This window comes from Oncorhynchus gorbuscha, linkage group LG10, assembly GCF_021184085.1.
Source record: "Oncorhynchus gorbuscha isolate QuinsamMale2020 ecotype Even-year linkage group LG10, OgorEven_v1.0, whole genome shotgun sequence".
Lineage (NCBI taxonomy): Eukaryota > Metazoa > Chordata > Actinopteri > Salmoniformes > Salmonidae > Oncorhynchus > Oncorhynchus gorbuscha.
Window position 1 is genome coordinate 22,417,655 of NC_060182.1, and position 27,060 is coordinate 22,444,714.

General features: G+C 42.6%; 1 protein-coding gene across 1 annotated transcript in view; it reads right to left on the reverse strand.

Annotated features, from left to right (window-relative positions):
* Positions 1–27,060, reverse strand: part of LOC124045696 (cadherin-4-like) — a 548,219-nt gene that overhangs the window by 84,594 nt on the left and 436,565 nt on the right. The window contains exons 6-7 of the mRNA XM_046365231.1: positions 21,631–21,786; positions 5,890–6,034 (exon numbers count right to left, since the gene is read on the reverse strand). Of these exons, the coding sequence (XP_046221187.1) occupies positions 5,890–6,034; positions 21,631–21,786 (301 nt within the window). The remainder of the gene's footprint in view (positions 1–5,889; positions 6,035–21,630; positions 21,787–27,060) is intronic.

Here is a 27,060-nt window from a genome sequence, read left to right on the forward strand (position 1 = left end):
CTCCTCTCTCTCTCTGTCCCTGTTCCTACTCCTCTCTCTCTCTCTGTCCCTGTTTATACTCCTCTCTCTCTCTCTCTCTCTCTGTCCCTGTTTATACTCCTCTCTCTCTCTGTCCCTGTTTACACTCCTCTCTCTCTGTCCCTGTTTACACTCCTCTCTCTCTGTCCCTGTTTATACTCCTCTCTCTCTCTGTCCCTGTTTACACTCCTCTCTCTCTCTCTGTCCCTGTTTACACTCCTCTCTCTCTGTCCCTGTTTATACTCCTCTCTCTCTCTGTCCCTGTTTATACTCCTCTCTCTCTCTGTCCCTGTTTATACTCCTCTCTCTCTCTGTCCCTGTTTACACTCCTCTCTCTCTCTGTCCCTGTTTACACTCCTCTCTCTCTGTCCCTGTTTACACTCCTCTCTCTCTCTGTCCCTGTTTACACCTCTCTCTCTCTCTGTCCCTGTTTACACTCCTCTCTCTCTCTCTGTCCCTGTTTACACTCCTCTCTCTCTGTCCCTGTTTACACTCCTCTCTCTCTGTCCCTGTTTACACTCCTCTCTCTCTCTGTCCCTGTTTATACTCCTCTCTCTCTCTCTCTCTGTCCCTGTTTACACTCCTCTCTCTCTGTCCCTGTTTACACTCCTCTCTCTCTCTGTCCCTGTTTACACTCCTCTCTCTCTCTGTCCCTGTTTACACTCCTCTCTCTCTCTCTGTCCCTGTTTATACTCCTCTCTCTCTCTCTGTCCCTGTTTATACTCCTCTCTCTCTCTGTCCCTGTTTACACTCCTCTCTCTCTGTCCCTGTTTACACTCCTCTCTCTCTGTCCCTGTTTACACTCCTCTCTCTCTGTCCCTGTTTACACTCCTCTCTCTCTGTCCCTGTTTATACTCCTCTCTCTCTCTCTGTCCCTGTTTATACTCTCTCTCTCTCTGTGTCCCTGTTTATACTCCTCTCTCTCTCTGTCCCTGTTTATACTCCTCTCTCTCTCTGTCCCTGTTTACACTCCTCTCTCTCTCTGTCCCTGTTCCTACTCCTCTCTCTCTCTCTGTCCCTGTTTATACTCCTCTCTCTCTCTCTCTGTCCCTGTTTATACTCCTCTCTCTCTCTGTCCCTGTTTATACTCCTCTCTCTCTCTGTCCCTGTTTACACTCCTCTCTCTCTCTGTCCCTGTTTATACTCTCTCTCTCTCTCTGTCCCTGTTTATACTCCTCTCTCTCTCTCTGTCCCTGTTTATACTAGTCTCTCTCTCTGTCCCTGTTTATACTCCTCTCTCTCTTTCTCTCTCTCTCTCTCTGTCCCTGTTTATACTCCTCTCTCTCTCTGTCCCTGTTTATACTCCTCTCTCTCTCTCTGTCCCTGTTTATACTCCTCTCTCTCTCTCTGTCTCTGTTTATACTCGTCTCTCTCTCTGTCCCTGTTTATACTCCTCTCTCTCTCTCTCTCTCTCTCTGTCCCTGTTTATACTCCTCTCTCTCTCTCTCTCTGTCCCAGTATCTGCACCTTTTAAATTTCTCCCCCCCCTCTCGCTCTCTCTCTCTGTCTCCCTCCCCCTTTCTCTCTCTCTCTCTCTCTCTCTCTCTCTCTCTCTCTCTCTCTCTCTCTCTCTCTCTCTCTCTCTCTCTCTCTCTCTCTCTCTCTCTCTCTCTCTCTCTCTCTCTCTCTCTCTCCAGCTGTCTCTTTCCCTCTCTCTCTCCATCTGCCTCCTCTCCTCTCCACCAGTAATTTCCATCCAATTGTTGTTATCAGAAATAGTGATATCATCCCAGTGACAAGCTCCGTCCAGAGATAATTCCAGCCGAGCCACCATTTCAAACTCCATTACATTTCAAAGGAACATTTGTCAATGGGGCCGAGAAGAGAGAAATTGGATTCCAAAGGACTCAGAGAGAAAGGGAAGGAAGAAAGAGCAGAGGAACAGAGTGAGGGATAAAGAACAGACAGAGAGTGGCTTTGCATTTGGTTCCAACTAGGGAGACTATCAATCTTTCACCCATCTCTCTCTCTCTCCCTCCATCTCTCTCTATCTCTGGAGAATCCCACTGTGTCACCCATTGCCTGGGTAATTTCATTACGGGGTGTTCTTAGGGGGCTTAATGTGGACCCTTTGTACGGGCATCTACTCTGTGCCTGACAGGATTAGGGGCCTAAATGAGTCTTTAATTTGAAAACTAATTCAACTCTGTAATTGGCTTCCCATTGAAACCACTGGAGCTCTTAATACCAAAACTATTTTTTTATGATTATTGTTCGGCTGAATGTCACGCATGCTACTGCCAAGGATTGGTGATGTGTGCGTGTGTGTGTGTGTGCTTGTGCGTGTGTGTCTGTGTTGGGGTGGCGGAGTTTCTATTAAAATCGCTTCAGGTTGAAAAAGGAGAACGAAAGAGAGAGTTAGTGAGAAAATGAAAGTGCACGTAGCACCTGGACACCTCTTCAGATTTCAGATCACCTCTAGTGCAATACGACCTGGCTCATCAGCCTTTCTCTCCACTGTGAGGGAATAAATCAAATGAGTCAGTGGAGCTGCAGCTAAAGCGTGGTAAATTTAATCGCCGTATCATCTCCAGCCACACCATCCACAGCTTTTTGGCCATGCAGCCAACAGTAGAGCTAGCTAAATGAGCACACTGCAGGACAGAAGCTCTCCATCTGAGCAAATGCCTCTGGGCTAAATCAAGTGGGATGTGAAACTGAATCAATCTATAAAAAAAAAACACAAATGCTCCAAATGGTATTCTCTACTAGAGGTCGACCGAGTATGATTTTTCCGATATCGATTATTGGAGGACCAAAAACAGCCGATACTGATTCATCGGACGATTTTTATTTATTTATTTGTAATAATGACAATTACAACAATACTGAATGAACACTTATTTTAACTTCATATAATACATCAATAAAATCAATTTAGCCTCAAATAGATAATGAAACATGTTCAATTTGATTTAAATAATGCAAAAACCACGTGTTGGAGAGGAAATTAAAAGTGCAATATGTGCCATGTAAGAAAGCTAACATTTAAGTTCCTTGCTCAGAACATGAGAACATATGAAAGCCGGTGGTTCCTTTTAACATGAGTCTTCAATATTCCCAGGTAATACGTTTTAGGTTGTAGGATATGCATATAATTAGTAGACTTGGATAGAAAACACTCTAAAGTTTCCAAACCTGTTCAAATAATGTCTGACTTCTCCCCCGGGTAATGTGGCCACTCACCGTCTATGAGGTCCCAATAACAACAGTGAAGAAGATGGAGCGAACCATTACCTCATACGTGAAGAAATGGCTGGGTGTCCCACGATGCCTGAGTAACATCGGCCTCTATGGCAAAGGGGTCCTTGAACTACCTCTTACAAGTCTAACGGAGGAGTACAAGTGCTCTAAAGTAAGACTTCAGATGACATTGAAGGACTCCAAAGACCAGACCATTAACAAGGCTGCACCTCTCCTACAAACTGGACGGAAATGGACATCATCCAAGGCTGTACAGCAAGCAACATCAGCCCTGAGACACCAAGACATTGTGGGGAATATCCAGCATGGAAGAGGAGGCTTTGGCCTGGCAGCAAGCAAAGCAACGTTCCATAAGGCAACAACATCTGAACGCAGGAAGCTGGTGGTCGAGGAGGTGCGCAGACAGGAGGAGACTGCAAGAAGTGCAAAGGCTGTCTCTCTTGCTAAACAAGGGCAATGGACGCGGTGGGAAGGCCTGGAGAGGAGAAAGATAAACTGGAGTGAGCTTTGGCAAATGGAGGCAAGCAGCATCAGCTTCATCATAAGAGCTGTTTATGATGTGCTTCCAACACCAAAAAATCTACATCAATGGTATGGCGAGGACTCGACCTGCCCCCTCTGCCCAGCTCCAGCGACTCTCAGGCATATAATGACAGGTTGCAAGACCAGCCTCTCACAAGGCCGCTACACCTGGAGGCACAATCAGGTCCTCAAGAGCCTGGCTGCAGCACTTGAGACCAAGAGGAGTGCAACCAATTCATTACCTCCAAAAACAAGCAATCCCGTCAAAACAACAACATTCATCCGGGAGGGACAGAAAAGGCCCAAGTATCCTCCTACAAAGCCAGAAACTGGACACCTAGCCATGGCCCGGGACTGGAAGATGCTTGTCGATATTGGCCAGCAACTCATTTTTCCACCTGAGATTGCTTCTACCAACCTTAGGCCAGACATGGTACTCTGGTCTCCTTCACGAAAGGCTGTGTACATCATAGAGCTCACAGTCCTGTGGGAAAACTCTGTTGAAGAGGCCTACGAGCGTAAGAAACTGCGTTACACAGAGTTGGCAGCAGACGCAACTCAGCGTAGCTGGAATGCAAAGGTCTGGCCAGTTGAAGTGGGATGCAGAGGATTCGTGGCTTCTTCCATCATCAGGTTGCTGAAAGAACTTGGACAGGCTCTGCGGCAGACCGTCAGAGCAGTTTCTCAAGCAGCTGAAAGAGGCAGCCAGTGGATCTGGATCAAACGGAAGGACCCTTGCTGGGCTATAACTTCATGACCCCCCCACCCCCACCTGAGAACCCAATTCAGATCCCTCCAACTTGAGGAGGGCATATGAGGTATGCGGTCAGCTGTATGGCTGGCTCAGGGAAGAGGACGCCCCTGCCTTGCATAGTCCCGTGGGACATCTTAATTGAGCATGGGACACAAGCTACGGCTTGATTACCCTTTAGCTGGCCACCTTTGATGAGGGTGTTTAGTGATTAAAGGCTGAAACACCCACTGATTCGAAGGCACACTACTGAGGATGTGTCCCAAAATTGACATCTTACCCCAGTCTAAGAAATAAACCTCCCATGCCACCCTGTCAACATCACGGCAAATCTCATGTGAGTGCATTCCATCTATTGGCACAATGGACAGTTTTTAACATCTCGTCCCGTGTTTTATGATTCTGTGAGTATAACAGAACTGATTTTGAAGACGAAAACTAGAGAATAATCCATTCAGGAAGTAGGATTTTTTGATGTTGTTGTAGTTTTCTATTCAATGCCATTAAACTATCCATTGACTTAGGACTCAAATTGCAGTTCCTATCCCTTCCACTAGATGTCAACAGTCTTTAGAAATTGTTTCAGGATTGTATTCTGAAAAATTAGGGAGTAAGAGCAGTCTGAATGAGTGGAACCTGCCGTGTCACAGAGCTTGTTCATGTGCGCGACCGAGAGTGTGCCATTCTTGTTTACCTTTTATATTGACAACTTTATTGTCCGGTTGAAATACGATCGATTATTTAGGTTAAAAACAACCTGATGATTGAATATAAACATCGTTTGACATGTTTCTATGAACTTTACGGATACAATTAGGATTTTTTGTCTGCCTGTTGTGACTGCGTTTGAGCCTGTGGATTACTGAAGAAATCGCTACCGTCCCACATACCCTAGAGAGTTTATTGCTAGCTAGCAACTTACCTTGGCTTACTGCATTTGCGTAGCAGGCAGGCTCCTCGTGAGGCAGGTGGTTAGAGTGTTGGACTAGTTAACTGTAAGGTTGCAAGATTGAATCCCAGAGATTGAATCCCCAGTAAAAATCTGTCGTTCTGCCCCTGAACAAGGCAGTTACCCCACCTTTCCTAGGCCGTCATTGAAAATAAGAATGTGTTCTTAACTGACTTGCCTAGTTTTAAAGTAGCCAAATTGGTGTCCAAAAATACAGATTTCCAATTGTTATGAGAACTTGAAATCGTCCCTAATTAATCGGCCATTCCGATTAATCGGTCAACCTCTATTCTCTACGGGCTCCATTTTTCTCACGCAGAACAGCAAAGTAGTGTGCAAAGACTGCTGTAAAACTCACTATTCTCTCCAGTGTGATTTATGTAGGAACATTCTTCTGTCCATGTCACTGAGAAAGAGACAATGTTCCATCCATCCCTGTGTTTACCTGGCTTGGAGCCCTCGTCGACAGAGCCATTGTAGACCTGGTTCTTGAACTCAGGCCGGTTGTCGTTCATGTCTATGACATAGATGTACAGGTCTATGGGGCTCTCCACTCGCTCACCATTCATGTTCACTGCATGGGCACGAAGCTGGAGAGGGTGAGAGAGAGTGAGAGAGAGAGATAAAGATAGAGGGTCAATTATGCTGCCATTAACAAACTCAACATCAGTAACATGATATGGTTGATATGCAGTGTGGTAACCAATGCTAAGCACTGCATTAGGGCATATTTGAGGAAAAACAACAGGACCAGAGAGAAATAAACAACGTTGCATTTCATAACTGCACAGCCGAATGGGTACCAAGCACCAATAATATATGTGACTCGTCGTGCGTCACTACTTCACAGGAGCAGCACTTGAACGTAATTTTTTAAATGTTTATCAAAATGCGTTTATTGGGCAGAAATGCCTTCTGGAACATGTGAACTTTAATTTGCCTTAAAAACAAACTTGTCTGCCATCTGTAAATACCAATTAAATTGTTAAATTACGAGCCCAGTTGGTTTAGCCACAGAAAAAGTGAGGAACCTTCCTACTAGCCACGATTGGCTGAGATAATAGTTCGGATTGGTCTGCCATGTAGCACGTTTCTGTCTATAACATGAGCTGCTTAGTATGTGTAGGTAATCCTTTCTGAAGTGTCTTTTTTCAAAGATATCACAAAGAACTCCACAAGTGTTGCTAAGGCTCTCCACTTTCTGGAGGAAGCAGAGTGTGATACCTAAGGTGGGGAAAATTCCGGTATTTGATTGCAAATGTGGAGGGACTCGAAAAGAGAAGACAGAAATCTGTAAAACACCTGTCTGGACGACATCTTCAAACTATGTGTAACCATGGCTTCCGTGACAGAGAGATAGAAGATTTCATCCATGTATACGGGTAAGGGAGTCTAGCTAGCTACATTTTCAGAAAAATGTGGGTTTATTGGTGTTAAAATGCAGACTACAAAATTGTCCCAGCATCTCCAACACCTAATTCTCAGGACTAATTTCTTGAAAGTAACAAACAACAAAATTCCCTCATTTTAAAGAGCTGGCTTCCCTTCAAAATATGATCTATTATTTTGTTTACTTCTTCTCCTAGTCTTCTTGGATCTCAGTCCAACATTCTGTGGTTGGTTTATTTGAAAGGGAATCCCAAAATCTCTTAATCTTATAGCCCACAATCACAAACACAGTGAGTCAATGTGAACGGCTGCTCGACTGTATCCTATCCTAGAGCAACAGCAAGCGGTAAGATTTCACACATAGTTTGGGCATATAATTAATATCAGAATCTATACAGACAGGAAAGCCTGTCTAGATATCCTTTCCCTCCCCAGAAATCTGAAAGAAAAATGTTTTGATAAAGAACACTGCAGGAGACAAATGCTGGTAATATACCTTGGTTAGTCGTAGAGGATATGTTAAGATTCAATAAACATCTGTGCTCTGTTTTTACTGCACCCGGGGAGAGTCACAACGATCTCTCTTTAAAATCAAGGTGTTATATTTCACTATTTGCCCTTACTAGCATGCTTTATATCATCGAAAAGATTTATTCAACTTTGTCCCTGTAGACTGCGTGAAACGACAAAGGTTTAGGAACAATTCGGCATTTGAGATGGACCACTAGGAATCAGGATGGAGGAGTGGAGGCAAGGGAAGAAGTTAAAAACAAGAGGAGGGAAAGAGATACATGGAGGAGTGGAGGCAAGGGAAGAAGTTTAAAACAAGAGGAGGGTAAGAGATACATGGAGGAGTGGAGGCAAGGGAAGAAGTTTAAAACAAGAGGAGGGTAAGAGATACATGGAGGAGTGGAGGCAAGGGAAGAAGTTATAAACAAGAGGAGGGAAAGAGATACATGGAGGAGTGGAGGCAAGGGAAGAAGTTTAAAACAAGAGGAGGGTAAGAGATACATGGAGGAGTGGAGGCAAGGGAAGAAGTTTAAACAAGAGGAGGGAAAGAGATACATGGAGGAGTGGAGGCAAGGGAAGAAGTTATAAACAAGAGGAGGGAAAGAGATACATGGAGGAGTGGAGGCAAGGGAAGAAGTTAAAAACAAGAGGAGGGAAAGAGATACATAGAGGAGTGGAGGCAAGGGAAGAAGTTATAAACAAGAGGAGGGAAAGAGATACATGGAGAAGTGGAGGCAAGGGAAGAAGTTTAAAACAAGAGGAGGGAAAGAAAAGTGAAGAGAGGAGAAGGGAGAAGGGGAGGAATATATGGTTACAATCTGTAGCTGCAGAACCTCTCTATCATGTGCTTCTGATCGGACAGTGAGAGGGTGTCAGCCGGGTTATCGCCATGACAACTATCTATTAAAAACCTTCTTACCCTCTTGCCAGGAGGGTTGTGGCCTTGTGACAGGAAGAAGAATCAGGAGGACGCACCATCCACTTCCTTTCTCTAAGGCAGGTGAACATCCCCTCCAATCTCTCTACATTTCCCTCCCCTCTCCTCTCTGCACCTCACAAAAATTGCATCACTGGGTCTCCCAAAGGTTAATTTGACTTTTCTTTTTCCTCTGTATTGTCTGATCTGGCCCTGCACCCAATATCCGCACACTGCCATCACTCCTGCTAAACCGCAGTCTGGGAGCCCACAGAGCGTTATCTCTCTCCTAGTGCTGCGCGGTGCCGACACCCTCATTCAATAACACCGCTAGTCAGAGATTTCAAGCCGTGTTTAAAGGTCCACAGCAGCCCTTTTTTTTATCTCAATATCAAATAACTTCTGGGTAACAGTTAAGTAACTTACTGTGATAGTTTTCAACTAAAATGGTCAAAAAGAAACCAAAATAGCTTCAAAGGCAATTTCTCAATCAAGAATTTTGCTGTCTGGGAATGGAAAATATGCTGTTATTGGCGGATAGGTTTAGAACTAGGGATGGGTATCGTTAAGGTTAACGGTATTACTACTCTTACCAATACTGCTTATCGATCCGGTACTTTAACGGTATTCTTATTTATGAGAAGAAGAAAAAAGAACTAAGAACAGAATTAACATTGCTTTATTTTTTTAAATGTAAAATAAACAATTATTTACAGCAAAAGAAACAGTAATGTTTTGAACAAAACACTATTATACACTCTTATGTTATGATGTGTAACGACGTTCGTCTGTAGGAGGAGAGTCGGACCAAAATGCAGCGTGGTGGTTACTCATGTTCTTTAATGAAAATTTGAACGATACATGAAATAACTAAATATACAAAAACAACAAACGGAACGTGAAAAACTATACAGCCTATCTTGTGACAACAAACACAGAGACAGGAACAATCACCCACAAACACACAGTGAAACCCAGGCTACCTAAATATGGTTCCCGATCAGAGACAACGAGAATCACCTGACTCTCATTGAGAACCGCCTCAGACAGCCATAGACTATGCTAGATAACCCTACTCAACCACAATCCCAACACCTACTAAACCCCAATACAAAAACACACCACAAAATAAACCCATGTCACACCCTGGCCTGGCCAAATACATAAAGAAAACACAAAATACTAAGGCCAAGGCGTGACATGATGATGGAAATCTGGCTTATTGTGTTCCCTGCGGTCAAAAATACCCTCTCGCTAGAGGTGTAGGAGGCTTGAGCACAAAGGTGGCTTGTTGTGAGGAGGGGCAGAGTAGCTCTCTTCTCCCACCACTACATCACAGGATCTTCAGCCAGGGAGATGGGAGGCAGGCCTTTGTAGAGCTCAACCTCTAGGTGAACACGCTCGCTGAGGGTGAGGGACAAGGTGTCCTGTTGGATCGTCAACCTCAACTCCCTGTCGTCCTCTGAGAACAGCTCCTCCAAGGCACTCCTTGTTTTGTTTAATGGAGGGACTGTCTCCTCCATTTCCTCTCCTTCTCCCTCAGACTCCTCCTGTTGCTGGTGCTCTGTGTCTGTCTGCACCGGCTCCTCTGACAGCCCTGGTGTTGCTCCTGTCACATTGGCCTCAACAGTTGCCTTCCTCAGCCTGTTCCAGGCGGCGTCACTCACCGGCCTCCCATTAAATCTGGGGTCCATTGCTGTGGCCTCATGCAGGAAGGCTTGAATGTCCTCATCCTGATAGCGCTTGGAGAGGTTCCCCCACACCTTCTCTTTGATGGTTGCCACAAATGTTGTATCTTCATGCTTCACAGTGAAGTGCTCTTCCAGTTTTTGGAGGATGGGCAAGATCTGTCCACAGGTGGCATTCTTTTCACATGACACACACAGTGTGGATGTATAGAGGATTCTCATGAACTGGACAAACTCCTCCGCCTTATGGAAGTCCTCGTCCTTCAGATGGTCCAGGTTGTCCTTGGCCATTGCTTTTCACAGTCTTGGGTCCAAGGCTGCTGCTTGGATCGCTGGATACCGCTCCATGAATCTCTCTATCGTTAGATAGATGAGTGAGTGAGTGTTGCAGAAGGCCCGAAACAACAACAAAAAACAACATATATTTAATTACTGCACACTTGAACATTTAATGAAATTGTTAAATGTGGGAATTTCTAAATAATACTTTAATAGATGAAACTGTATTCTTACTAAGGAGCTTCTGGTTTTCCTTTAAGACTGTTTTGGACATGGAAGATCTCTTGAACCACACGACCAGCTCTGATTCGGGCTGCCCATTTATCAACGGAAGTCATTTTGTAGATTTTCTGTGCTGCCAGATTCAATGAATACGCAAAGCATCCAATTTTTAGGATGTGTAGACTCTTGATGGCAACATCCATATTTCCAGCATTATCAACAGTCACAGCTAAAATCTTGCTCGGCTCTAACTCAAACTCTTCCAGAATGTCTGAGATCTTCTCTACCACTACTTCGCCAGTTTGCGATTTGTATACTGCCCTGGTGTGAAGGACATTCTGTTTTACACTGCCCTGGCTTGTGTAGTGCACTGTAACAGTGAGATAGTGGTCCTGACAGAGGCTGGTCCACTCGCCTGATGATGATGACCAACTTTGGCACGTCCTTCAGCTCAATGATCACATTGAGTGACTTGCTCATCTCCCTACAGTAAAACAAAGATTGTTTTCCTGTGTTGAATTATCATTATTGAATTATTGTTTTGTTATGTTTTGTATTATGGAGTGATGGGACGAACATACAACCCTTTTATACTACTATATCCTAAAATGTAATACAACTCAATATATACTGGTAGGACTGATCACCGACAATGAACGAGAGAGCCAATAGAGAGTAGGTCAGAGACCAGGCTGGGTGGTGCCAGAATAACAACCTGTCCCTCAACGTAACCAAGACTAAGGAGATGATTGTGGACTACAGGAAAAGGAGGACTGAGTATGCCCCCATTTTCATCGACGGGGCTGTTGTGGAGCAGGTTGAGAGTTTCAAGTTCCTTGGTGTCCACATCACCAACAAACTAGAATGGTCCAAACACACCAAGACAGTCGTGAAGAGGGCACGACAAAGCCTATTCCCCCTCAAGAGACTGAAAAGATTTGTCATGGGTCCTCAGATCCTCAAAAGGTTCTACAGCGGCAACATCGAGAGCATCCTGACTGGTTGCATCACTGCCTGGTACGGAAACTGCTCGGCCTCTGACTGCAAGGCACTTCAGAGGGTAGCCCAGTACGAACTAACCTGCCTGCCATCCAGGACCTCTATATCAGGCGAGGTCAGAGGAAGGCCCTAAAAATGGTCAAAGAGCCCAGCCACCCCAGTCATACTCTGTTCTCTCTACTACCGCATGGCAAGCGGTACCAGAGTGCCAAGTCTAGGACCAAAAGGCTTCTCAACAGTTTTTACCCCCAAGCCATAAGACTCATGAACATGTAATCAAATGGCTACCCGGACTATTTGCATTGTGTTCCCCCCCATACCCCTCTTTTATGCTGCTGCTACTCTCTGTTTATCATATATGCATAGTCACTTTAACCATACCTACATGTACATACTACCTCAATCAGCCCGACTAACCAGTGCCTGTATATAGCATTTATACTGTTATAGCCTCGCTACTGTTATTTTTCACTGTCATTTTTACTGTTGTTTTTTATTTCTTTACTTATCTATTGTTCACCAAATACCTTTTTTAAACTTAGAAATTGCACTGTTGGTTAGAGCCTGTAAGTAAGCATTTCACTGTAAGGTCTACTACACCTGTTGCATTCGGCGCACATGACAAATACACTTTGATTTGATACTGACAGACAGTTACCTAAAACCCTTGGACTCCACTGTTGCAAAGGAGTGTAGGCCTTTCACTATGAACTTGGTCACGGCTAGGTGGCACTCATTAACACTCTCCTCAGTCATCCTCCCACTAGCTGCCAGAGTGAAGGGGCTTTGGGCTTATTTTTGGCTTGGACCAGCGGTATTAGAGAGAAGAGTGGGTTGGTTCATTGTAGCTGCAACTTTAACAAAAAAGTTGCAAAATCTTTAAATGGGTGATTGAATTTATGAACGCACCCATAGCTAAACAATCAGCTGGCTAATGGTCACTTTGATCATGAACACATGTTTGCATAATTTAGCTAACACCACGTGTGGGCTCTAGGTTGCTAGCATACATACCTAACATAGATCGGGTAATGAGAGATTAACTATAAGCTAGGCAGTCAAAAACTCTACATTTCTCTGCCTGTACATGATGCAATTTCGATAGATGTTTGGACAGATTGCTCGTGATTCCGCCCTTACAAGCAAAAGTCTTGTTGCACATGTGGCAACGAGCATTGTCAGCATCGACTCTGGTGAAGTGTAACCACACTTTTGAACATTTAGCACCCCCCGCCATCGTCACGAATTAAGAGCAGGGTCTTTCTGGTGTGTGTGTGCTGTAGCGTGTGAGAGACAGGCTCCACGCGAGAGAGATCTCTTCTGGATTGGAAATATTGAAAATGCCTCATAGACGAATGTCTTCATCTTATTGCAACTGACGTGTCTTTGGTATCATTAAAGTGAAGACTGTTATTTTATCAAATCAATTCTCTTTAATTATTATTACGTGATTAAACTAATCATGTAAATGTAATTAACTATGAAGTCGGGGCACCAAGGAAAATCTTCAGATTACAAAATTATAATTTTCCGAATATAACTCTTCAGATATTTTAATATCCGATCAATTAAGTCTTCTAATTAATTAATTATTATACCTCATGTTAGTCTCATTCCAAACGTCATAAATTGTTGGTTATCTGCACGAACCCAGCCTTTACTATGAATCATCCATACACCAATTATCTTAATCATTTATTTACTAACTAACTAAATAATCACAGAAATGCATAAACAAACAAACAGTGGATATGATTACAAGGAAAGGATAGGGGAGGTTCCCTAGTGTGCTAAGCCGATATGACGGCTTGGTGGACAAAGGGAAGTGGGTGCGGACTGAGAAGGGCGGGAAAGACAACATTTCGGCAGATAATTTTAGAAAGAGAGGGTCCAGATTGTCTAGCCCGGCTGATTTATAGGGTTCCAGATTTTGCAGCTCTTTCAGAACATCAGCTATCTGGATTTGGGTGAAGGAGAAGTGGGGTAGGTTTGGGCGAGTTGCTGTTACGTCATTATAATATGACGTAGAGAGAGACAGAGAGAGAGAGAGAGAGATAGAGATAGAGAGACAGGGAGAGAGAGAGAGAGAGATAGAGAGACAGACAGAGAGAGAGAGATAGGGAGAGAGAGAGAGAGAGAGAGAGAGAGAGAGAGAGAGAGAGAGAGAGAGAGAGATAATGACATGTGCAAGATATCATTTATGTAGCAATATTAAATAAGACATGAATTTTCTTAATTTCTCCAGTACCGAAAGCAGAACCGATAACGTCAGAGCATATCGATACTACGGTCTTTCATAATTTAGCCCCGGAGCCCGTTTAATACCGGGTTTCGGTACCCATCCCTATTTGGAACTCTGTCTTATTGGTCTTCTAACTACTTTGCCTCATAGTGATGTCACCATGGAAGGCCAAAACTCCATCCCACCTAAACAGCATGAAATATCAGGCAGTTTTTCAGCTCTTACACTAAAAGGGCATTATCATCCTTTTACAATTTTAAAGTATTATTTCATAGTCATAGTGTGGAAATATATATAAAACACATGTAAAACACATTGTTAACTGCCTTCGGCCTTTAAAGGACACAAGAACCCTGAACTCTTTTCTAAAGTATTTTTCTCTTGGATGCACTGATTGGATGTCCTGCTATGATTTGAAGCGTGCTTGTTTTGGAGTTACGGAAGATCTGGCCTCCCAACTTTTCTAGTGTCGTTGTTAAATCCATGTTATGAAATCAGAAACACACATAGTAACAGTGTAATTACACTGTAACAAGTATTGTAATTAACTGTAATAATGAATAGTTACACTTTAATAACAACATGAAACTGGTGGTATTTACAGTCTGTAATTACAGGGGTGTAACAATGAATGCTTGTTACCATGCTTGTTACAAATGTTAAAGTTTCCAATAGCATCCCAACGCACCATATCTCAGCCTGCACAAGCCTCGTGATAAGTGTGAGCCAATTAAAAACGACCACCTCATTGACACAACTCTGCAATAAAGATATGGAGTATGACAGGCCCAATGGCAAAGATTCATCATTTAACTGTGCATCACCACCTGGATGGTTCCGACCTTGAATATGTGGACATCTATAAGTACCTAGGTGTCTGGCTCGACTGCAAACTCTCCTTCCAGACTCATATCAAACATCTCCAATCCAAAATCAAATCAAGAGTCGGCTTTCTATTCCGCAACAAAGCCTCCTTCACTCACGCCGCCAAGCTTACCCTAGTAAAACTGACTATCCTACCGATCCTCGACTTCGGCGATGTCATCTACAAAATGGCTTCCAACACTCTACTCAGCAAACTGGATGCAGTCTATCACAGTGCCATCCGTTTTGTCACTAAAGCACCTTATACCACCCACCACTGCGACTTGTATGCTTTAGTCGGCTGGCCCTCGCTACATATCCATCGCCAGACCCACTGGCTCCAGGTCATCTACAAGTCCATGCTAGGTAAAGCTCCGCCTTATCTCAGTTCACTGGTCACGATGGCAACACCCATCCGTAGCACGCGCTCCAGCAGGTGTATCTCTCTGATCATCCCTAAAGCCAACACCTCATTTGGCCGCCTTTCGTTCCAGTACTCTGCTGCCTGTGACTGGAACGAATTGCAAAAATCGCTGAAGTTGGAGACTTTTATCTCCCTCACCAACTTCAAACATCAGCTATCTGAGCAGCTAACCGATCGCTGCTGCTGTACATAGTCTATTGGTAAATAGCCCACCCATTTTCACCAACCTCATTCCCATACTGTTTTTATACTGTTTTTATTTATTTACTTTTCTGCTCTTTTGCACACCAATATCTCTACCTGTACATGATCCTCTGACCATTTATCACTCCAGTGCTAATCTGCAAAATTGTAATTATTCGTCTACCTCATGCCTTTTGCACACATTGTATATAGACTCCCCCTTTTTTCTACTATGTTATTGACTTGTTAATTGTTTACTCCATGTGTAACTCTGTGTTGTCTGTTCACACTGCTATGCTTTATCTTGGCCAGGTCACAGTTGCAAATGAGAACTTGTTCTCAACTAGCCTACCTGGTTAAATAAAGGTGAAAAAAAAATGAAAAATAAATAAATAAATTTGACAATGGGTCAATTACTTTAACCATCAATTACATTTTTTAGACATAAACAGCTATAGTTCAATTGTGAGATAATAATTGTGAGATTGTGCTAGCCAAATTCTAAGCCTATTAAAGCTGCAATATGTACTGTAACTTTTTGGGTGACCCTACCAAATTCACATAGAAATGTCAAATCAAATCAAATCAAATTGTATTAGTCACATGCGCCAAATACAAGGTGAAATGCTTACTTACGAGCATTACCCTCTGTAGTGCCTTGCGTTCGGTGGCCGAGCAGTTACCGTAAAAATGTATGTTCTAGAGCTGTCATTCTCATAGAAAGCAAGTCTAACTATCTAGTTACCATCTACAGAATAGATTTTCCATGCAATCTGTTGAGTTTTTTGGGATTAGTTGGTACTCTAGCAAGCTAGTTTTCTAACCTTGAGTATCTAACTAGCTTCCTAAAGCTGGCAAATATGCTATGGTGCTACTCACTAGCTAACGTTAGCTGTGCTCAATGGTCATATCTTCCCTGAACCTTGTTCTCAGGGTAAGGGTATTACGTGAGACACCTAGCATGTTAAAGTTAACTAGCTAGCTAGCTACTTGTGTCAACACAAGCATTATTATGGATAGCTGGATAACACAACAACTAACTAGGGCTAGCTAGTTATACAGTGCATTCAGAAAGTATTCAGACCCTTTTCCCACATTGTATTTATCAATCTACACACAATACCCTGTAATGACAGAGTGAAAACAAGTTTGTAGAAATGTTGGCAAATATATATTATATATATATATTATATATATTTTTAAATACCTTATTTCCATAAGTATTCAGACCTTTTTGTAAGATTTGTAATTGAGGTCAGCTGCATCCTTTTATCCATTTAACTGTGTAACACCTGTGTAACACCTTGTAACGTACTTGTGCAGATATTACATGTACTCTGTAATGTTCTAGTGTGTTTATTTTCTCACTTGGATGGTGCTTCCGGAAGCTTTAAAAGAAGGTCCGGATGGATGACTACTATATAAGTACACATTAATTACAAGTAAGTACCCTTCAAGTTACACCTAATTTTGACTACCTACATTCTGTGTAGCACCTAGTAATTACATTGTACTTATGCAGATATTACATGTACTCTGTGGTGTACTTATGGTTTTTCCTCTCACTTGGTGAGCAAGGAGGTTCAGGTTGTCATAATGGGTAACATACACATTAATTATATATTTACGCTCAGTGTGTCGTCGGTATCTCTGTTGAAAAGTTTGTTTCTGTTGGAAAGCGTCCATCTCTCTCTCTCTCTCTCTCTATGTCGTAGTTAGAATGGGTAGTTCAGAGTGACATTCATTCATGTCGTTATAGAATAGATGTTTCGGCGGTTGTCGGGTCTTCACGTTCAATGAAACCGAATTCCTAGCTGCAGACTAGTAATTAATATCAAAGATTTGTTCTTATTCTGTTGGCATCGATAGTCTAAGAGTTTAACCACGTGGGATGGTTAAAAGATTCAGCAGTCTGGTCTCAAAACGTGGCCCTCTCGTTATTGAGGTAAGCTGGTCTGCAACCTTTGTCCTCTCGTAATTGAGAGCAACATGGTCTGTTGAGAAATTCTCAAAGTGGGGGTTTTATTCGGGAGAGCAAAAAAAGCTTTCTCATGACGCCAGATCCTAACTATGCTCATGGGCAGTCCTCTGATTTAGTTAAACTCAAAAGGGAATTGGAGTTTCATTCATTAAACAGTCCAAAATCACATTACACAATTTTACAAACAGTATCCTCCTCACTCATTCATTCATCTTATACAACAATTAGATGTCATCTCATATCTGAGGCTATAATATAAACAGTGTTATGGTAATGTGGCCATATTGTCTCCCATGAGTTTCAGAAAATTGTACCAAAAGGACCAGTTCGCAGCTGGATTCTTCACCTATCTTTTATACCTTCTCCAGAACATAAATGTTGTTCGGACCTCAAGTTCTGTGAGGTGGAAGAAATTCCTTTGTTCTCTTCTATGAAAACTCTACTCTCTCTCTATACTGTGGCCATGAGGAGATAATCTCCTCCAGGAATTTACGACCTCTCTCTGACCACAGCAACCTGGGTGTAGGAGACAGGTAGAGGGGGATGGGGCTTGCTGTACCCAAAGAGGGCAGGGTCATGACAGTACATTAGAGTGTCTAGTTTGAGAAACAGACATCTCACAAGTCTTCAATTGGCAGCTTCATTAATTAGTACCCACAAAACACCAATCTCAACGTCAACAGTGAAGAGGCAACTCCGGGATGCTGGCCTTCTAGTCAGAGTCGCAAAGAAAAAGCCAAATCTCAGAATGGCAAATTAAAAAAGACTATTAAGATGGGCAAAAGAACACAAATACTGGACAGAGGAAGATTGGAAAAAAGTGTTATGGACAGACGAATCTAAGTTTGAGGTGTTTGATCACAAAGAAGAACATTTGTGAGACACAGAAAAAAATGAAAAGATGCTGGAGGCGTGCTTGACGTCATATGTCAAGCATGGTGGAGGCAATGTGATGGTCTGGGGTGGTTTGGTGGTGGTAAAATCATTATTTATAACCTTGTCAATGTCTTGACTATATATCCTATTCATTTTCCAACTAATTTCATGTAGTATGTTTTCATGGAAAACAAGGAAATTTCTAAGTGACCCCAAACTTTTGAATGGTAGTGTACATGTACAGTGGGGCAAAAAAAATATTTAGTCAGCCACCACTTGTGCAAGTTCTCCCACTTAAAAATATGAGAGAGGCCTGTAATTTTCATCATAGGTACACTTCAACTATGACAGACAAAATGAGAAAAAAAATCCAGAAAATCACATTGTAGGATTTTTTATGAATTTATTTGCAAATTATGGTATTTGGTCACCTACAAACAAGCAAGATTTCTGGCACTCACAAACCTGTAACTTCTTATTTAAGAGGCTCCTCTGCCCTCCACTCGTTACCTGTATTAATGGCACCTGTTTGAACTTGTTATCAGTATAAAAGACACCTGTCCACAACCTCAAACAGTCACACTCCAAACTCCACTATGGCCAAGACCAAAGTGCTGTCAAAGGACACCAGAAACAAAATTGTAGACCTGCACCAGGCTGGGAAGACTGCATCTGCAATAGGTAAGCAGCTTGGTTTGAAGAAATTAACTGTGGGAGCAATTATTAGGAAATGGAAGACATACAAGACCACTGATAATCTCCCTCGATCTGGGGCTCCACGCAAGATCTCACCCCGTGGGGTCAAAATGATCACAAGAACGGTGAGCAAAAATCCCAGAACCACACGGGGGGACCTAGTGAATGACCTGCAGAGAGCTAGGACCAAAGTAACAAAGCCTACCATCAGTAACACACTACGCCGCCAGGGACTCAAATCCTGCAGTGCCAGAAGTGTCCCCCTGCTTAAGCCAGTACATGTCCAGGCCCATCTGAAGTTTGCTAGAGAGCATTTGGATGATCTAGAAGAAGATTGGGAGAATGTCATATGGTCAGATGAAACCAAAATATAACTTTTTCGTAAAACCTAAACTTGTTGTGTTTGGAGGACAAAGAATGCTGAGTTGCATCCAAAGAACACCATACTTACTGTGAAGCATGGGGGTGGAAACATCATGCTTTGGGGCTGTTTTCCTGCAAAGGGACCAGGACGACTGATCCATGTAAAGGAAAGAACGAATGGGGCCATGTATCGTGAGAGTTTGAGTGAAAACCTCCTTCCATCAGCAAGGGCATTGAAGACGTGGCTGGGTCTTTCAGCATGACAATGATCCCAAACACACTGCCCGGGCAACGAAGGAGTGGCTTCGTAAGAACCATTTCAAGGTCCTGGAGTGGCCTAGCCAGTCTCCAGATCTCAAGCCCATAGAAAATCTTTGGAGGGAGTTGAAAGTCCGTGCTGCCCAGCAACAGCCCCAAAACATCACTGCTCTAGAGGAGATCTACATGGAGGAATGGGCCAAAATACCAGCAACAGTGTGTGAAAACCTTGTGAAGACTTACAGAAAACGTTTGACCTCTGTCATGGCCAACAAAGGGTATATAACAAAGTATTGAGATAAACGTTTGTTATTGAGCAAATACTTATTTGCCACCATAATTTGCAAATAAATTCATTAAAAAGCCTACAATGTGATTTTCTGGAATTTTTTTCTCATTTTGTCTGTCATAGTTGAAGTATACCTATGAAGAAAATTACAGGCCTCTCTCATCTTTTTAAGTGGGAGAACTTGCACAATTACTTTTTTGCCCCACTGTATATATAAAATATAATCTTGTTTTATTCTGATGTTTGTAAACATTGTAAATATAAACAAACACTAAATAGCCCTATATATAACATGGTTAAAACAATACTTTTTATACCATGGATGGTATGCTTTTTACCAAAACAGAAGCAGGGCAACCATTTTGTCATTGTTTCATCTGTGGATTTGCAATTTAAACAGCTGCATATTATCAAGATATCATTGTGTCACCAATGAAAAGGTAAACAATAGGCCTATAGCAAATGCAGTAAATGTCATTCATTTTTCAAATGTAAATAGCCCTTTTCAGTAGTGCTCAAAGCATGCCATTCCATGAGCTCAGTGTTTCTTTTTCAACTCAAATCAATGAGCCCAATTAGTCCTCCATGACACCAAAATCATAAACAACAGAGTAGGACTGGCTAATAAGTCCTTAGTTTTGAGGTCATGCTCAGGTAAAACCATTTGGCTAATCTATACTTCAATAATTTCCAAGTCCTATTCTTGAAGATCAAGCGGTATAACATTTTTAGGAATGTCTGGAATTCTTTGGTTTTTAATGTTATTATATAAATTAATCATATTATTATATGTAGTAGAAAGCGATGGGTTAGAAGAAGCCTACATAAACAATAAAGTAAAATTTAACATCCATATATGGCCAGCTATGTAAACTTTAACATGGATTTATCCTGCAATAGACGTCGGTTGTCTTCTTCTTGTGCCTCCTCAGGGGAAAGTAATCTAAAAGTAATGGAATGTAATCAGATTACATTACTGAGTTTGTGTAATCCAAAAGTTACATTACTGATTACAATTTTGGACAGGTAACTAGTAACTGTAGTGGATTACATTTAGGAAGTGACCCACCCAACCCTGATGTCGGATGACAAACCTGACAATGTCGCTTTGAGGAAGTATTCCCCTCCTTCAAGGATATTAAAGATGTAAGATAATGAAAGATAACTTTTACCACAAATATTTTTTCTTTAATAAAAAAAGCTGGATGGTAGTTTCATAGCTTAAGTTATTTTAGTCTTCCTTACATAGAGTACAGCTTATATAGCTTCTGAGTCAGAAGTTATGACTTTGTGGCTACATTTGGTTCTTTACCAAAATTTGACAGAGACACATCCAGCCTGGGCTTTAATCCAAGAACCCGTCACCAAGCCTGGGCCTTTCTTAACAAATCACCATCGATCCTGCATCCTCCTGGGCATACATCTGCCCAGCTCAGCCTCTCAATGGAAAGCTGGGCCTCTGAGTTCAACAAATAAACAAAGACATGTCAAACAGAGGGAGAGATGTGAGGAGCAGGGAGAGAGAGAATGCGAGAGATGCAATTGTGGAGAGAAAGCAACGAGCATAATTCCTACAGTAGCTACATCAAAGTGGTATATTAATGATAATAATTAGTTGGTGTTAGCACGGAGTTTATGGGCAAAATCCCACATGGGCCACATACTGAAGATGTGTGTGTAGGTTGCATGGGAAAATTAAGTCTGCTAAGCATATTATTAACTTTACAGCACCTGAGGTGGATGCTACTCTGGTAATACTGCACTGTGTATGTGTGTGTGTGTGCGCGCGTGTCTGCGTGCGTGCGTGTGTGTGTGTGTTATCCACAGTGGTTGAGTCATTTTCATGGTCTGTATGAGCGTTTGTACTTGTTAAATGTCATGTGGCTGTAGCCACCACTCCTCACCCTTCACTCTCTCAATCAATAGTCCACCTGGACAACCAGCCAGCCTGTCACCAACTCATTACAGAGCTGTGCATGTGTAGTTGTGTGTGTGTGTGTTACTCACATGGTAAGATGATCTCCTCTCTCTGTCCAGCGGCTTGGTGACGAACATCTTGCCGGCGACAGGGTCGATACTGAACACCTCATTGGGTGGCTGGTCCGCTCCCACCCCTGTGATGCTGTATCGGATGGAGATGTTCCGGTCCTGATCCGAACGGATCTGCAACAAGACACAGAATGTCCGTTTTTACTCTGTGGTCTACTACTGTTTCTGAAATGGATTTCATCTTTCATAACACATTCAATCATTGAGTAATATGGGAGATTTGAGAAAAACCAAAGCCTTGACAGATCTGTTTGTTCCCTAGTGGTAGATGCTGATGATGCCTACAACAATAATATCCACATTGATGGTACACACATAATCCAGCGTTTTCCACAATAGTAGCCAGCCAGAAACCCCAGGACAAAATGTTTTGCCGAAGGCGCTCTATTTTGGTGGCCTCTGGTACATTCTAATGCCTTTATTCCAACCCAAAATACACAGCAACATTATTGAATACTTTATCGAATTTACCTCCCAGATTGGAATATGTGGTGTGGCATTGTTTAGAAAGACATGACTTTACAATTTAAATGACTGAAAATGTATGAATTCAGTGTATTGTTTGTTGTTTTGGATATCGTTTAGGTCTAGGCCTATATGTTCACTACTATTTTGTAATTAAGAGAACATGAAACTTTTAAAAACATTTAACCTGTCTCTTTTGAGATTAAAGTCCTATTTACAAATTTACTGCAAGATATTAATTACCACAATGATGTTTGTTCTTCAAATCATGTATTTATTCAAACAGAATAATGTAAATGTAAAAGTAAAGAAAGTAAATAGCCAACATCATCTTCAAAAGGTTATATCTTAAATATTATATCTTTCAGATTTTACATAGCCTAGATGAATTAAGAATTATCATTAGGTAGGGCTCTATGAAATCTGTTTTATGTTTTGGCTGATCCCCCCCCCCCACACACACACACAGACACAAATTTAATTTTCTCTATTTTATTTTTCACTGTGTCAGTTTTTCCAAAAATGTTCAGGTTTTTGCTCTCTCAAAACCACACCTTCTAAATAGAAAAACAATAGGATGTTTGAAGTCCACAACAATGCTTAAACGACATCAGGAGACCACTTCTGAGGTCTGGGAAAAATCTGAGAAATGTAGATTTTTGGTTGAAGTTACCCTTTAATTCAAGCGTGCACTTAGCAAGAAGCTGTTGTTTAGCAATATTTTTGTAGCTCACGTGTGACGGTAGAGTTTGCAAAACAAATACCCACTGGATTGATGAAAACAATCATGATATCATTCTGCCAGGTAAGCATAAGCTACTTTGTAGTTAACATTTACTTGAGACGGTTTTTGGGAAAGCCTTTCCATCTACCAGAAGATTGTTTTTATTAGCATCATCTCTAACGGCTACACAAAGTGCAGCACACACAAACAGACAGGGACTTTCTCATTGCCTCTTCAGAATGTTGCAGAAAATATGAATCACTGATGCATTCTGTTCACTTCCTTTCCCTATCATCGCTCGCTTTGTGACTGACGGGTGCAAATTCTATCAATAGATTGCTAGAAGATGCATATCGTTCATTCTAGCAGGACAGGGCTCGACGGACTACCGAATAAAAATACCTAAAAAATCAAATAGCCTAGTTAATATGAAGTGGAAAAAGTATCAGGCTGAAAATGAGTCTGTAACCGATGACCGGCGCTAATGGAAAACACTGCATAATTTCCTCCATGCCACTTCATCCATTGGTGTGATTGGGAAGGTGTTTATTCCAGGACTAGATCATCATATAGAAGCTGGGAGACCAATGATACTGTGGGCCAGAGCCAGGGGACAATCATCACATATTATATATTCGTCATAAATGGACATATATACGTGCACACACACACACACACACACACACACACACACACACACACACACACACACACACACACACACACACACACACACACACACACACACACACACACACACACACACACACACACACACACACACACACACACACACACACACACACACACACACACACACACACACACACACACACACACATCCATCCATCCGTCATAGCTCGGCAGTCACAGCTATAGCAGTGGATTTTATTAGCGCTATAGAATGGTGCACAACCCAAGTATTTCAAACAGGAAATTCACTATTTCTCTTTCTTTCAAGGGATGGAAAAATAAATCAACATGCATTTGGCAAAGATAATTTTTATTCTGCTTGACAATTGGAGATGTAAACAGCTCTTACAGGGACTGTGCTTAGAACACTGTCACAACATGAGCAAAACAAGACAAATAAGAACATTTAAATGTCATCTTGTAAACACCATAACTAGGAAAGTGACAGCAAACAAATGAATAATAAACCGTTTCAGAGAAAAACAAAGATTAACCTAAGGAGAGAACAGCTGGAGTATTACACACGACTGTACAAACACACATGCACACATATTCACAGCTTTCAAGAGCAGAAGAGCTATTAAGTACATTAAGTACACCGCACAGAGTGTGATTTGGGCTGAAGTGCAGAGCAATTGGGCTTCATTTGTAGGGGTCTTTCCTTTAGCTCCCAAATAAGGTCCTAGTCAGCCCTCCAACCTCCTTCCATTAGAGAAAAGGGTGCTAGTGCTGCTATTTCAGCATGCCTCAATAACACACAAACACACACACACGCGCGCTCACACAGTTCCCCTATCCACCACCTCGTCTCCAATCAGTGATTATTCCAGGAGAAAGCCATGAGTGCTCCTAAAGAGAAAGAGTCCCCCCAAAGTTGTCTCCATCTCTCAGCACTCATGGTACCAATTTGGCAGTCCTTTTGACACACCAGGGAGAGAATGGCCTGAGACTAACAAGGACCAGGGAAGGACTAGGACATATTATATCAGACAGGTGTCATCCAGACTACTCCTAACACCACTATAACAACCTGTCATCATCGTCCTCATCCTCTTCTCCTTGCACTCTCCACTGTCAATACGCTGTAATAATACCATTTCCCACATCACGCCAGTCTTTTCATATGCCAAACACACACACACACACACACACACACACACACACACACACACACACACACACACACACACACACACACACACACACACACACACACACACACACACACACACACACACACACACACACACACACACACACACACACACACACACACACACACACACACACACACACACACACACAGAGATAGCTAATTTCCCTGATTCTTCCATTGTGAGGGAATAAATCAAATGAGTCAGCTAAAGCGTGGTACATTTAATCACCATATAATCTCCAGCCACACCATCCGCAGCTTTATGGCCTGCAGCCAGCAGTAGGGCTAGCTAACACACACACACACACACACACACACACACACACACACACACACACACACACACACACACACACACACACACACACACACACACACACACACACACACACACACACACACACACACACACACACACACACACACACACACCCACATTCACATGCACACACAAGCATGAATGCACGCACACACACACACAGGGAATGGCAGAGATGAGATGGAGAGAATGTAAAATTACTAAAGATTAAAATGTGAAAAGTGAGTCTCACATGTTCTCCTTCTGAAAGATCAGAGGAGCTGTCAGAGGATCAGAGGACAGAGTACTAACGCAGTTTGGAAGAGCTGCTGGTGTGTGTGTGTGTGTGTGTGTGTGTGTGTGTGTGTGTGTGTGTGTGTGTGTGTGTGTGTGTGTGTGTGTGTGTGTGTGTGTGTGTGTGTGTGTGTGTGTGTGTGTGTGTGTGTGTGTGTGTGTGTGTGTGTGTGTGTGTGTGTGTGTCTGCAAGGCCTTACGTTAGGAGCAGTGAAGTACTTGAAAGCTGACGGCTAAGATAATTAACAAGTTGTTTTTAAGCAATGGCTACTAGTACTTGAAAGATGTACCATCCTCAAAACAACAACAACAACAGCAAACAGAGGAGAGAGAGAGAGAGAGCTATAAGTGTAACTAGTAGCTGGGTTGAACTCTCCCCATCCTACTATTCTCTGCTCATTTATTTGAGGCATCAAGTCGGGGCTTGAGGATCAAAACCTCACCGACTACTTACGTTGCTTCCAGTCCTACAAGGCACATGGAGCGATTACACACTCCACTGCCAAACTACCTCCCTCTCCTTCTCGGTCTCACTCTCTCTTTCTCTCTGTTTCAGGGAGTTACTATGGGGACAGAAACCATGCATGAAAAATGAAATGACTTCAATCTGTTGGACTTGGCAGCGGCGCATAAATCCTTCCCAGTTAGGAAGTCATAGCACTTCTTAATTTATTCCCAGTTCTTCCCGCCCCCTGATTTCCCACCAGCTTTCAATTCCTCCTGCTTGGGGGAGAATCAGCCGCATGCATGTCTCCCCAGTCTTTCCATCCCACCATGTTCACACAACATCAATGTAACAATAAGGGACACTGCCCAAAAAATCCCAGTAATTTGATTCCAATGTTTGTCTGTGTGTGTCTGTGTGTGTATAGGTGTGTGTTTATGTGTATGCCTGTGTCACTGTGGGTGTGTGAAATGTGTGTACACAGTCACAGCCCTCTGCTGGGTAATGAATGATAAAGGGGTACATTTTGAAGGGCGCTAATAAATGTGAACAGTTGTTCTCTCTCTCTCTTTCACTCTCTCCCCTTCTTAGAGTCAAAGGGTGTGTGTGTGCATGCATGTGCGTGTGCGAGAACGTGTGAGACAGTGGAATGTCTCTCGTCAGAAAGCAGACACTGGTTAAATGACCTATTTGTCATTGGATCAAAGCAAACCTCATTACTGGCAACTTAAGGATATCTTATCAGTGAGCTAAGCTCCCCCTTTTGCCTGGCAAAACTGAATCAAATGACAAATTATCGTGCCACTGGCTCTCCGGGGAAAACCAGGGAGAGGAAAGGAGAGAAGGAGGGGAATAAAAGAGAGGAGGAATATGATAGAGGAGTGATGCTCTATGTATTGCTGCCCCCGGGGTGCAGTGAGGAAGATGGAAATCAGCTCCTAAATATCTCTCTACAACATTTCCACCATATTTCCACAACGTTTCTAGATTATTTGCACAGCGTTGTTCTACTAATGCTAACTAATAGTATACATTACATTTAAGTCATTTAGCAGACGCTCTTATCCAGAGCGTATACAAGAGTGTAAGTATTATAGTCATGTTTACGTGTCCAGTCATGTTTACGTGTCCAGCTAGATCCTGCAGGGTTTAGCGCTGTCTAGCTAGCTCCTGCAGGGTTAAGTGCTGTCCAGCTAGCTCCTGCAGGGTTTGGCACTGTCTAGCTAGCTCTTGCAGGGTTTAGTGCTGTCTTTCAAGCTCCTGCAGGGTTTAGCGATGTCTAGTTAGCTCCTGCAGGGTTTAGTGCTGTCTTT